Raw genomic sequence first — 13,376 nt, forward strand, 5'->3', positions numbered from 1 at the left:
TATGTCTCAAACCAATTGTCTACACCACTAAAGCCAGTTCCCCATTTGATTGGCAAGAAAAAAGGGGGATCTTATTCATGTACATAAATTAGAAATACAACAAAGAAAATTACCCTCAGGCTGCATTAATCATTTGAAAAAAAAAAGTCTTGAGTGAAATAATAAATTGCATTTTCGTTTGTATTCAAATGAAGTGAGCCCTAATACAGAAGTTGTGGAGATTATATTTTAAATATTTCATGCAGGCAGGGGACATGCATTAATATGCATTGGCTTTTTGTGGTTTTGAAAAAGAAAAAAAAAAACAAATTAAAATGGCTTGTTTGTATTTTTTTATGACTTTGTTTTGATTGTACTTTTTAATGAGCTTTAATTAGTGCCTCTGGCGGGGTCTTGTCAAACTTGCTCTGCCTCCACTATAACATGTCAGATGGGAAGCTGTGTTGTACCACAGCAGTGAAAAGACCCTTCCAAGGCCCCATTCGGCACCACAGCTATGGTGCCATAGTGGATCGATTGCATGCATACGTGCAACACACTGGCATCTGTTTTCCCTGGTTTCATTTTGAATGGTTCACTCATAAATAGAGATAAAGAAAACATTTTAGGTCTTCAGTCATAATATTTTTATCCCTTTGTGTTTAAATCTGAGAAAAAATAGTTGGTTGAGGACCAACCTCAAGTCTGAAGTTACCTTTGGCACACTCATAATTAATGTTCAGAGTATAGCTGTGATTGCAATGTTTCTCCACACAGGAACAACTTACGCCAACTGCAACTCACAACAGCTGTGCAAAATAAAAACTCCATAGGTGATTGTGCCCATTCTTTTTAAAAAAAAAAAAAGTATAAAATGCCATTTGTTATTTCCATATGGGAAGAGCCGCTTTCCAAAGATAGGAAAGTAGTTGCGGCTTTCCGAGAAGGGTCTTTATATTGCACATGGCGAGCCATCAGCACTGCACCAGCATATTGTGTGCACTGTGCCTGGCCGGGCGCCTTTTTATAGACCTTTTAAGAGAACAGTGTAACAGAAGTACGCGCTCTTTATCCAGTGGCATGCTTCAGTCAGTTGCCTTTAAATGGGTTTTGCAAGCTAGGCACCACCTGCACCGAGATGCGCCGTCGAACCCTCCAGCTTATAGTGTTTGTGTCCTAAGTCCCCTAAGCCCTGCCATGCTCTGGCTGAAGCGCTTCTCTTGTGGGGTGTGCAGACATTAGCAGCCTTCCAAGCTTCTACAGTGGCACGTTTGTCTGCAGCAATGCCCCCTTTTTTTGCATCTGGAGTAGCGTAAGCCCTTTGAATGCCACATTTCGATGGAAGGTATTTTAAGCAGAGCGTTTGTCGTTTCTGACTACAGCAGTAAATCAGTCTCGCAGGCCCGTGCCAGGCTTTGCCCGCACTGCATCGAAAGAAACGACCGGGGCAATGTGAGAAGCAGTGTCGTATTGGCATGCGTTTAATAAATGCTGGGGTAAATGGTTCTGTTTTCTCGGCCCTGTCAGCATTAATAGCCCCCGGTCTGCAGAGAGTAATACACAAACAGCTACAGTGACAGGCTGGTGATTAGTCGCTGTACAAGTACAAATTGGCGGCAACCCAGCAGCAGGTCAGTGTTTCTGTGCAAATAAATAGCGGCATGAAGAGCTGAATATAACCCTTTCTCTCCGCTTTTTTTTTATTATTCAGGAGTGCTGTCTGTGCAATCTGAGGGGCGGAGCACTGAAGCGGACCACGGAAAACAAGTAAGGGTCCATCGCGACCAACGTTAAATGGAGATAAAAGGAGCGCGTATGAAGACGAACGTCAAGTCTAGAGACCGCTGTAACAATGCCCATGGTTTCTAATTTCTGTGTTAGTTTCAAACTCTTAATCATATGAATCTGATCGGGTCAACTCCTATTGCTTCGAGAAAGTTGCTCCATCTGTTTCGCTTCAGGAAAATATTCAGTCGTCAAGTGCGACTCTAATGTTTCGATAAAATCTTCAGCAGCAAATTTATGGTCTGCTGCAAAATAAATCGTAAATTAGGGTTTTTTTCTGGGCTCAAGATGTCATATACTTTACAGATATTCAAGAAGAAACACGCTCGTTCCTTTTTTTTTAACGTTGCATGTTTTGGTAGCACCTAACCGGTCTCATTTTTCAAGTTAATAATGAGAGTAACTCGGAGAAACTGCCCCGCAGATGGGCCCACGTCATGTGCGCCATAGCGCTGCCTGAGGTCAAGTTCGTCAACGAGACGGAGCGCAGCCCCATCGACATCAGCAGGATCCCGCAACAGAGGTACAAGCTGGTGAGTGCAACACACACGCTGCTCGCATTTGCACAGAGGCGTCTGCCAGACTTACCACTGTGGTTACCGGCTGGGGGGGAGGGGGGAGCTAATTAATGAAATAATCACAATAATAATTAACAGCCTGTGAAATGAACAAGTTAGTGGATGTGTGGAGCAGGACTATAATTAAGTCGCCTTTCACATGTCGTCGGCGGAGGCAAATTTGCATAATGAGCGAGCAGAGTTTTGAAGATACTGAGTTTGGAGGGCAATCATTATCCACAACAAACACATGAATAGCCCTGACACCGCTCATATGCAAGGCAGAGTGGGAAACGGCAGGATGCTGGTCGGCGTAACACCATTACTGGCTGCTCTGTGCTCTACGGAGATACCGTTGTTGTTTTCGACGTTTGGGATGAAATGCCGTAAATTAAATTAAGCAGTATTTCCATTCCGAAAGCATGCCTGTCTTTAATGCTGGGCCTTTATTTTCTTAGCCGCAAACATGCTTTCACTCAGAGCGTTTCACAAAATGGCTGCTCTACACAGGCTGTAGATATCAATCAAATGAGTGCAATATTTACAGATCTTTCTGTTGCTTGAGCCCTTACAACTTCTATTTTCACCTTGTCACAGAGCTTTTGCAGAGGCAGGGCTGACTTTCAGCTCTCGGCTCTGCAGTTTAAGCAGGCAGACCGGTGAATGGGAAATATCGTAGGCATTAGCATGCAAGGCTACGTAATGAAGCAGACGCAGGCATTTGCACGCAGGGCGCAATACGCAGAAATGAGGGGTCAAGGAAAGTACATTTCCAGCTTACCAAACCAATTGTTTCTTCTCACATTTAAAGTGTTCTATTTTCACTCTTTGCTTCCAATCTTTTATCTGTTTGGCTTACCGAAAAAAAAAAAAAAAACAAAAAAACTGCTACATCAAGCTATGCTGGGGAACCTTTTATTTAAGCGTTTGTGCTCGGAATGTTAGCTGCGGCATGCAGTTGAGGCAGTGGTGCCGAACTGAATGGGCTCGTAAATCGAGGGCAGCATCTGTTTGCACGTCCCCTTCTAACAGTGGCTTTTAGTCTGGAATGAGGATACGTACCTCTACTGCATAAGTAGCTTTTCACATGATTTAAATTTTTTTCCTCCCTTTTTTTTTTTGGAAGGGGGGGGGGGGAGTACTGGGTTATTTTTTATGGAAGAAGTGTTACATCAAAGTTTCTTTGAAATATGTCAGATAATATGGATTATTTGTCACCTTAGCAGTTGCAGCCATGGACCCAAGTGGAGCATACTCCGAAATTCTACTCACCGAAACTCAATATAACATCAATACACAATATTGTTGTTTCCATACCACACAAAACAGAAATCTTTTCTAATTAAAATTCAAATTATATAATGTATATAGACATAGTGGCACGCAGTGCTCTGGGTGCGGATGGGGCAAAGAAGGACGCACAGGCAGCGTTCATTGCAGTCGTTTTATTAGAACACCGGCACACAGGGAAACGATGGGCTCAGTTCGAGGACCCCGTTTCCTCAAGGACCTGCGCCTCAAGCTAGCATTCCCAGCCTACTTAGGTCCCCTGGGCTGTCTCTCCCACTGGCAAACACACTTACCCCACTATTTTTCCCCATAAGTTGCCCAAGTGGTTGAAGCTCTAAATCACATTTTACCCAGAATCTAACTATTTACAATAGACCCGTTTCCCGCCCAAACTCTCGGTAACATGGGTCGTTACTATATATATGTATATATATATATATATATGTGTATATATAATATATATATATATATATGTATATATATTATATTATATATAATATATATACATATATATATATTATATATACACATATATAATATATATATATATATATATATGTATATACATTTTTTATTTATTTATTTGCTGCCTATTTACATTTATTTACTTAGCTGAAACTTATTATGTTAAACAACTTACTAGGGTTTATACAGCAGGATGGGGATGTTCTATTCAGAGTTCCTTTTAAAGCCAGTAGAAAAAAAGACTGTTGAAGTTGAAATGAGGACTACGGTGGAGAAGGGTGCTGCATTTTGTGTCAACGACTGAACAAAGGCCCAGTCGATCCCTCCTTGTTTCATGTCCCAGGGCCCTTTTTGGGGACATTATGTTGGTAGGTTTTCCAAATTCCCTGTAGCTGGCTGTCTAATCATCTTCTAATCTAATAATCAAATGTAATCCCTGCCTATCAGTGTTTATGTGCTGTACAGTTTGGCTGCTGTTTCCCCTGTTATCACGCCGTTTTTGTTTTGACTGGATAAGTCATCCAGTAGCCAGATATTGCTGTCTCCTCAAAGATGATCGAAAAATTCCCGCTGGGCAGATAAAAAACAAAAGCATCTATTACAGCTTTCTCAAAATACTGTCACTGGCTCTCCCATACTCAGTGTCTTTCTGATTATCAAATGTGTAAACTTCCCTGTTACTTCACTTCCTGCTGTACTGTAAAATACCCAAAGTGTAATAAACAGATTAATCCAGATGCCTCATAGACACCAACTTCGTTATGATTGGAAACACTGGCGATATATAGTGATGTTATGCAATATTTTTTTCTACATAAAAATACTGTAGAATAAAAAAATGTGACATGAATAGGCCTGGAGAGCATCCTAGGCTGTTTTTATTTGCAGACAGTATATGTTTTGGTATTAAACCAAATGTCACACTTAAAGGCACTTTTATTAGGTATGCAACCACTTCAGAATGCGAGTTAAGCGTATCATTTACAGTTTCAGGAGAATACTTTTCAAAGCACCGCCTGTGTTTTTCTCTAGTTTTAGGTGAAAATCAGAATTCCTGAACCAGAACGGCGAATCTTTGCGAAAATAGCCTGGAGCTCCAGGCCAAAGACCCATATCCGCATACATTGCTTTCATGGTAGAGAATGTTTGCTTAACAGAATTAGTTCAAGATTAGATTCAAGGCATTGCAGAGCCCATCCTACATTAGATACCATTTATTGTATTCCTAAAGTGCATTTTAGTCATTGAAGATCTGTCCCATATTTATGACTTTGGATTATTTTTTTAATACACCTAACCCAGTTTAAAAAGGAAGTGACTACATTGTTCTGTAATGCTGATTTTCCAGTGGTTAAAAAAATTTGCTTGAATGACCGGTATATTGAAGGGAAATATGTGAAATTTTAAGAACTGGTCTCTTTTTTGCAGCCCACATCATGCTGAATACATGTTCAATATTTTCTTTATTTTCTAGTGTCAGCTCAAAATTGAAAAGGTCTTCTGCTCCTCTTTCTTTTCCCATGAAACCAAATGAAGTCAGAAAATGAGATTGCAGAGCATGGGTGAGGCCTACAGGCTCCTGCTGGCTAGCAATTTGTATGTGACAACTGAAGCGAGTCGTCACTGGTGTACTCTGTGCGTGGTGGGGGCATGTTTGTGAACAGGAAAAAGGCTTGTAGACTTAACTAAGGCCGGAATATTGCAATTTGCTGTCTTTGGAGTAGTGGGAAAAAATGGTTGGAAAGGGGGAGGAAGAAAGAAAGTAGACAGAGTAATTATGTAGCTGCAGATATGTTAGTGAAGTACAATACATGCAGAGCAGGTTCTCACTCAGGATATCTGTAAAGCTAATACCAGAAACCTGTCATGTAGAGGGTCTCACTGAAGACAGTCTTTCAGACTGTTTCTAGTAAATGCTAAATATTATTATAGTTATGGCCATTATACTTCTGTAGGCTTTGCACATTGTGTTCATCTTCTGGACACATGGGCTATCCAAGAAGTTCTTTTCAAGCACTACATACTGCATTTGTAATCCTATATCTCATAGCCAAGGGAATGTTTAAGAAATCATTAGAAAATAGAACTGTCTGCCATTTAAGCAAGTTATAAATACAGGTATTCCACGTGTTATGACATATACAGCGTTTAACCATCTGAATTTATGACAGCTGTCCCATTGACCTTATTATTTTATTTTTAAGTCCTCGGTGCTTTTGAGAATTTGGTCATAACATCTAACAGCAACCAGTCCATCTGAAAGTAATAGTGCAGCATGAAATTTTAATACTGTATTTAAATTATTATTCTATATTAATATTATTTTAACATGAATTTGTGAAATTAGTGAAAAAAATTGTGGGGAAAAAAAACAAAACCTATTGCATTTATGCAAATTTAATTCTTTACATATCTTTAAGGTTCAAATAAGGGGAATTTCAACTAAAAATGAACTTGATTTACGACAGAGTTGTAGGAAAGGTCAGCTGATAGCGTAGTGGTTAGAGCTGATGCTTTCAGACCCAAAGGTTGCAGTTTTGATTCCCACCTCCAGCTGTAGAAGACTTGCATTTTGTCAATGATTCGAACCTGAAGTTCTCCGTAAGAAATCTGCACTTTATCACACGGAACAGAAATTCTTCCATGCAGGATGTTTCTAGGGGTTTTCTTTCATCACGCTTTGGTGCTGTTTTCTCTTGCGCTCCATTGATACAGAACTCTGCTGCACAAGTTGTATTTGACTTGCCGAAGTGTTCCCATGTCTCTGCATTGGCTTCCTATAGTCGCCCAGATCAAATTCAAGACTTCAGATTCAGAAATTCAGGTTATGGTTTCAAAAACATAAATGGAACAGCTCCCAGATATCTACAAGACCTGATCATCCACTACACCCCAACCAGCCTGCTATGCTCCTCCACTTCTTCCCACTTGGTGGTCCCACGTACAACAGGTCCAAAAGCAAAAGCACTAAGGTTCTCGGTTCTGGCTCCGATGTGGTGGAACGACCCCGCCCTTCACTCAGAACTGCTGAATCTCTGTAAATTTTCATGTTTTCTAACTTTGAGATCATAACTGTTGAACAACAGATAAACCTTTGCACAGCTACTCATGTAATGTAATGTAAGTGTTTATATATACTTTTCTGATGTACATTGGTTCATATGGTGGACAGTAACAAACTAGCTGTACTTCAGATTCATGCGTCTGCATCTAAGTCTCTTTCTACTAATGTAACGCACACATTGTATTTTCTATGAGATGTACGTCCCTTTGGAGAAAAGCGTCTGCTAAATAAATAAATGTAAATGTTAATGTAGTACCCTTGAGTAAGGTACTTACCTTAAATTGCTCCAGTAAAAATTGTCCAGGTTTGTAAATGGGTAAATAATTGTCAGTAGCTTAACATTGTAAGTCACTTTGGAGAAAAGCGCAAACCAAGTGAATAACTGTAAATGTAAGGAAACCCAATTGTAAGCTAAAGACCACCTGTAATAATGTAGCTGCTGTACAGGAAGCCTAATCTATGCTCACGGCGTAACAAATCCACAGCCCATCCTGCCTGTCTTGCCACATACGTGGATCCCCTTCTCCTTCCATTGGACTGTAGGTAACCACATTGGCAACCTGAAGTTACAGAGGTATAGCTAGCCCATAGGTATAACCGGCTTGCCCATGCACCCAGTCCAGCCTGCGTATGTCACCGAGAAGATGTGCTCAGCCCGCTGTTGTCACCGGGGGGTGAGACTTGCCCACCCTAAAGGTACTGTCAGGAAGCGCTCACAGTCTCCAGTTCAGTGCTCTTGATGCCCAGCTTCAAGTTGGAAATGGCTCTGGTCACATTTAGAAATGCCTGCAAGATGCCTGGTGGTGGGGAAATGCACGTGCCCTTTACACATCCATTTTCCTGGAGCTAAAAGTGGTTTCCCTCATTCCTGTTCATACCAGATACATTTAAAGGAACAGCACAATCTAGTGTCTAGCCAAAGGCTGAAAATTTGCTACGGAATAACAGCATCACAGACTGAATTATGCAGTTATTAGACATTTAAAAATACTGGAATTAAGCTGAAATCAGAGTGGGAAAAATTGCAACTTTTGGTATTGAATTATAGTTGTATTTCCTCGGAGCCGAACTAGTCCAATGACAAACGAATTCTGTGATTAAGACTGCGCTGTTACCATGAGCAGTCCTTACAAGGACACTCTTTGACTCAGCCGTCAATTGCATCTGACATATTCAGTGGAAGTGTCTGGGGTTGCCTGAGCACTGGAAGTCCTGTCATCACACCGACACTGTCTTCCAGGACACTACTTTATGTGATATGTGCAGGCGTTTCGGGTCGCTTCTGTCAATGCCTATATTTTATGTGTGTGAATTTATTTATTTATTTGTTTTAGGTGACTTGACAAAAAACTATATTTCATTATATCCATTTTGGTATGTTCAGCTGACATCCCTCCTGTAAAAGAATATCCTTCCTGTATAGTCTTTCTGTCTGACGTTAGTGATACAGGCCATGCAGTACTGTCTTGTATTGGCTGAATGCCTGCATAGCTTTCAGTAATGGGATTCAGGTGGATATGTGCTTTGTCTTCGCCAAAATGATTGTCACCTTCTCAACAGCCCAGAGGTTAGATATTAATTTCACGTTGCAGAGCATCTACATAGGAGATCCTGTCATCTCAGATATGGAAATTTTCTGGAGACCAAAACGACCCAGGCATTCGTCAGAGAGACAAGTACATAAACAGCCCTCTGGCACAATCACTGTGCGGGTTTTATGTTTTACATTTGTAATGTGACGAGAAATTGTGTGTGTGTGTGTGTGTGTGTGCGTGCGTGCGCTTTTTGTGCCCATGCGTGCACACATGCCTGTTTTGCTCAAGTTTTTGTTGCTGCCAGTCTTGCGGATCTCCTGTCCACTCCCACAGGACAGCAGGCATTGAGATTTGATTCTGGTTGTCAGGTTATGTTACGCCTTAGAGATGAGATTTGGCTGGAGATGTTAAAAGCACTGGACAGTGCGCCTCACGTGCCTCTTCAGTATTTACACTTAAATTTATTCATTTAGCTGATGCTTTTCTCCCAAGCAACTTACAAGGTTATGCTACTTACAATTGTTTACCAGTTTATACAGCTGGGTAATTTTTACTGTATCAGTTGCATGTTAGGACCTTGAGGGTACTACAGCAGGAGAGGGATTCAAACCTACAGCCTCCAGCTCCAAAGACGGCAGCTCTAACCCCTGTAGTACCTGCTGCCCCATTTTTCAATGAAGTGTGTGAAGTTGCTTGTATGAAAATCCACACTGACTCCAGCTGAGGGGGGCACAGCTGCCTCTAGCGGAGGAGTTGAAGTATCTTGGGGTCTTGCTCACTAGTGATACACAATGGGAACAGGACATTGAAAAGCAGACTGATGCAACGTTAACAGTCCATTGGGGGCTACATTGATTTGTGGTGGCGGAGCAGGTGCTGAGTCTTTGTACAAAGCTGGTTTACCGCTCAGTCTGTGTTCCCATCCTCACCTATGGCCATGAACTTTGGGTCGTGACTAAAAGAAGAGGATCATGGATAAAAGTGGCAAAAATAGAGTTTCTCCACAGAACTGCTGGGCTTCTGTTACATGGTGAGATTCAGCAATCTGGGAGGGCTTCGGAGTAGAGTCACCCCTCCTTCGGACTGAGAGGAGTCAGTTTAAGTGGTAGAAAATGCCTGGGGTTCCCCCAAGGAGGAGCTGAGAACTGTTGCTGGGGAAGAAAAGTCTGGCCCCCGTACTTAGCTTGTTACCCCCATAATCCTCACCAGATACTGCAGCCAGAACAAACAAAGGAACAGAGGCTGTGTTGGAGGACTGTCACACTAATGCACATCCTAATTATTTGCAATGCAGCTTTTACCACACGTAAAATATCGTGGATTACCAGGAGCTCTCTGACCCATCTGTGCATAGTCAAAAATGCAACTAGTTTGTATATAATGTGTTTAACTAAAACAAGACTTCTGGAATGGTTGAGACTCGGGACACGTGCATAAAGCATTTGTTACCTGCGGAATGACTGCAGCTGAGAGGAGACATGTAGTTCTCGGTTGTTCAGGTGACCCTCAGCTCATCTGCATCATGGATGAACATCATTCCTCTGCGAAGTTGTGAAGCAATGGCAGATTTATTTTTTATCTTATTCCATGCACTTGAATCATCTCCATGAACAGAGAGTGCCCAGCAGAGCAGGTCTGTCAGCGACAGGGCCCTGATGAGATTTGTCACATCACCTACATCCTGTACGTCATCTGCACTACCAGTAGCTTCCCTCCGAGAACTCTAGGGTGCATGGAGGTGGGAGCTGGGACAGAGGACTGCCACACACATGGTTCAGGAGAATTGGGATTGTTCCTGCTGCCTGTGGCCAGGAGGGCATTGCGATGTCCTGTCTGGCAAAAGGGAGGAAGCAGAGTATGAAACACTGGCAGGTGGCACAGGGATTCTTTTCACACTTTATTAGCTTTACAGAGGTTAATGGTTCCTGCAACTTCGGTAAATTTTAACCCAGAATGTTGCCAGTTCAAGTCCCACTGATGCCTTTCTCTCGTACAACCAATACAATACTTAACTCGAGTTTCTGCATTACAGTATTATGTAAATGTATAAATGTAAACTCATCAATTGCTTTGAATAAAGGTGTCAGATAAACATCCCAGTGATGAAACGGAGCTCATAATAGCGAGAATTAGCTACAAAAGGAAAAATCTGGGGAAAGCCATGTAAAGGATGATGGGAATTTGAGAAATCATGAGTGCTTTTCAGAGCTGAGCACATATCAGTATGTTTCAGGTTTATAAAGATAATAGTCTGACAAAACATACACCAAAATTAATTGATTGGACCATCCTATGGCTGACATTGAAATATGCGTAAGCATGAAATCCCCTTTCAAACTAATGTGCACAGTAATTTTTGTGTGTTATAAAGCAGCTGAAAACTTTTCTGTTGGCCAAGGAAATTTAAAGGAATGCATCCAGATTTTTTGTTAATTTGTGATATGGTGCAGTCGTGTGTAATTTATTACATGCATTGAGTCCATTTTTGTAGAGTTTCTCCAGTGACCCCTTTAGCCGCCCATCAGCCGTCTGTCATGAAACAGCCTGGCATGGTGCTAAGGCACCTGGCCTGTACCAGCGGTATTTATCATGGTAATATATTGTCCAAGCACTGGGGTCCAGCACCCATCAGATCCCATCATCACTCTTCATTGTTGTGCCAGGCTGCTCCGCCCCACTCACAGCCCTACTACTAGAACACACCTCTTAGCGACAGTAACAACCCTCTAACTGGCTCCTTTGGGCTCTGTGAGTCTATAAAATGAGGTACTGTGGGGCGCTGCTGTGAATTTCGTTCCCAGAATGCAGTCAGATCCCTTTTTTTTATTGTATGGCCGAGCATACTTTTTTATTCCAGGAAAATAAACCACGAAAGAGCTACATAGACCTCTTTATAATAGTTTCCTAGTGGTTTGCTTTTAGGAGGAGTTATCCTTTAGGATGGTAAAGGGATAATTGTTATGTTCTTTGTAGTTTTGTATTGTATTTTCCCCTGCTGTCAGTCCTCACACACTCATTTACAAAGGTACCATTGACTCTAGGAGAAGCTGCCTTAGTGAATGTCATCGTGTATTCCTGCCGTGCCAACCACAAATTACACTTGATGACTTCATATGGAGTGCAACAAGTCGCCTTTCAGTAGGAGCGGTTGACATATCTGCGTGGTTTCCTCTCTTGAATCTGAGCACATTAATAATAGAAGCCAAAAGCGCTGTTCTTTTTTGCTCGGCTAGGGATGGCCTGTCAGCGGCGCCTCCTGTCTCGTGGTCCTTGTCTCTGCTTCACTGATCCCCCTCCCCCATGGCCACCTCCTTCTGCTTAGCGGTCTGCTCCAGTTTCCCACTCCCTCATCTCCCAACCATCCCGTGGCCTGCTGTCTTCCCACCCCCTGCTGTTAATCGTGCCGCAGTTGGGGTGAAATCAGAAAATGGTATCAGAGTGCAGTAAAACACTTTCACATACGGTGTGCCCTCCAGTACTTCATTAGACCTGGTTGATGTAAGACCTCACCTGACACCCATGCCTCCCTACACCCTGTCCAGAATGAAAAGGACACTTAAACCCTCCGCATGTGTGCCTGTTGAGTACATCTTAGCAATGAAAGTTTGCACGTAAGAGGGGGCACAGTGGCGCAGTGGGTTTGGCCTGTGCCTGCTCTCTGGTGGGTCTGGGGTTCGAGTCCCGCTTGGGGTGCCTTCCGACGGACTGGCGTCCCATCCTGGGTGTGTCCCTTCCGCCCTGTGCTGCTGGGTTAGGCTCCGGTTTGCCACGACCCTGCTTGGTACAAGCGGCTTCAGTCAGAGTGTGTGTGTGTGTGAGTTTGCACATAAAACAATGTTGCATTATTTCTTTCATTCATTCTACTGCCATTGCAATAATTTTAACCTGATTTCAGTCTTTTTGCTGACCTTATACGATCACTTTAAAGGATACATTGTGCTGAGTAGTCACTCCTGAAAAGTTTATATTTCTTTCTGCATGTGGGAAAAATGCAGGATGAAAAAAAGTTGTGCTCTATATTTATGAATACTGAGTTAATGTCATGTAATCATAAATCTGTTTTCTGTATGATACTCAGGAGTGATTTCTCAATACAGGAAATGTTATATTTGCTGTTATGACATCTGTTGTCCAAAATATTTTTCTTGCTTCTTTTACATGTTCAAAGTGTAATATTACTCGTTCTTATGTGTTTAATGGTCTGTAGACTTCTCCAAACTGACGTAGCCTTTTAAATCTCAGAGTAGGAGCAAAAAACGAAAGCTGTCAAACAATCTTGCAAATATCCACACCAATTATAGACGTTTTTTTCTAGTAAGATTGCTTCACCACTGCTCAAATGCAGTGTCATACAGTAGGTATACTAGGATGTCTAGGAAGATGTGTATTTCTAATTATTTTGGAACAGTAAACCAGTGTTTAAGTTGTCACCCTCAATTCAACCTCAGTATTTAACGTATAAATTGTGTTTCGTTTTCTTCATATGAAATGTAGCATAAAATGTATGAGTACCACCACTTAAAGAGTCTATGGACATTAATATTTTTGTATGTTCAAACATATTAAAATTGGTTTTCCTTATATTGACAGCTGATAGTGTAGTGGTTAAAGCATCTGCTTTTGGATTCAGGGTTTGCCGGTTTAAGTCTCCCCCAAGGTTGTCGTACCCTTGACCAAGGGACTTATTGGCATCCCGTCCAG

The 13,376-nt window shown here is 41.9% G+C and overlaps 1 protein-coding gene across 7 annotated transcripts in view; it reads left to right on the forward strand.

Moving 5' to 3' along the window:
* kdm4c (lysine (K)-specific demethylase 4C) overlaps positions 1 to 13,376 on the forward strand; it is a 91,681-nt gene that overhangs the window by 61,027 nt on the left and 17,278 nt on the right. For all 7 annotated transcript variants that reach the window (XM_029258827.1, XM_029258829.1, XM_029258830.1 and 4 more), the window contains exons 17-18: positions 1,691 to 1,746; positions 2,189 to 2,297. In XM_029258827.1, coding sequence (XP_029114660.1) covers positions 1,691 to 1,746; positions 2,189 to 2,297 — 165 coding nt within the window. The remainder of the gene's footprint in view (positions 1 to 1,690; positions 1,747 to 2,188; positions 2,298 to 13,376) is intronic.

The sequence above is a fragment of the Scleropages formosus genome, chromosome 16 (genome assembly GCF_900964775.1).
Source record: "Scleropages formosus chromosome 16, fSclFor1.1, whole genome shotgun sequence".
NCBI classification, from domain to species: Eukaryota; Metazoa; Chordata; class Actinopteri; order Osteoglossiformes; family Osteoglossidae; genus Scleropages; species Scleropages formosus.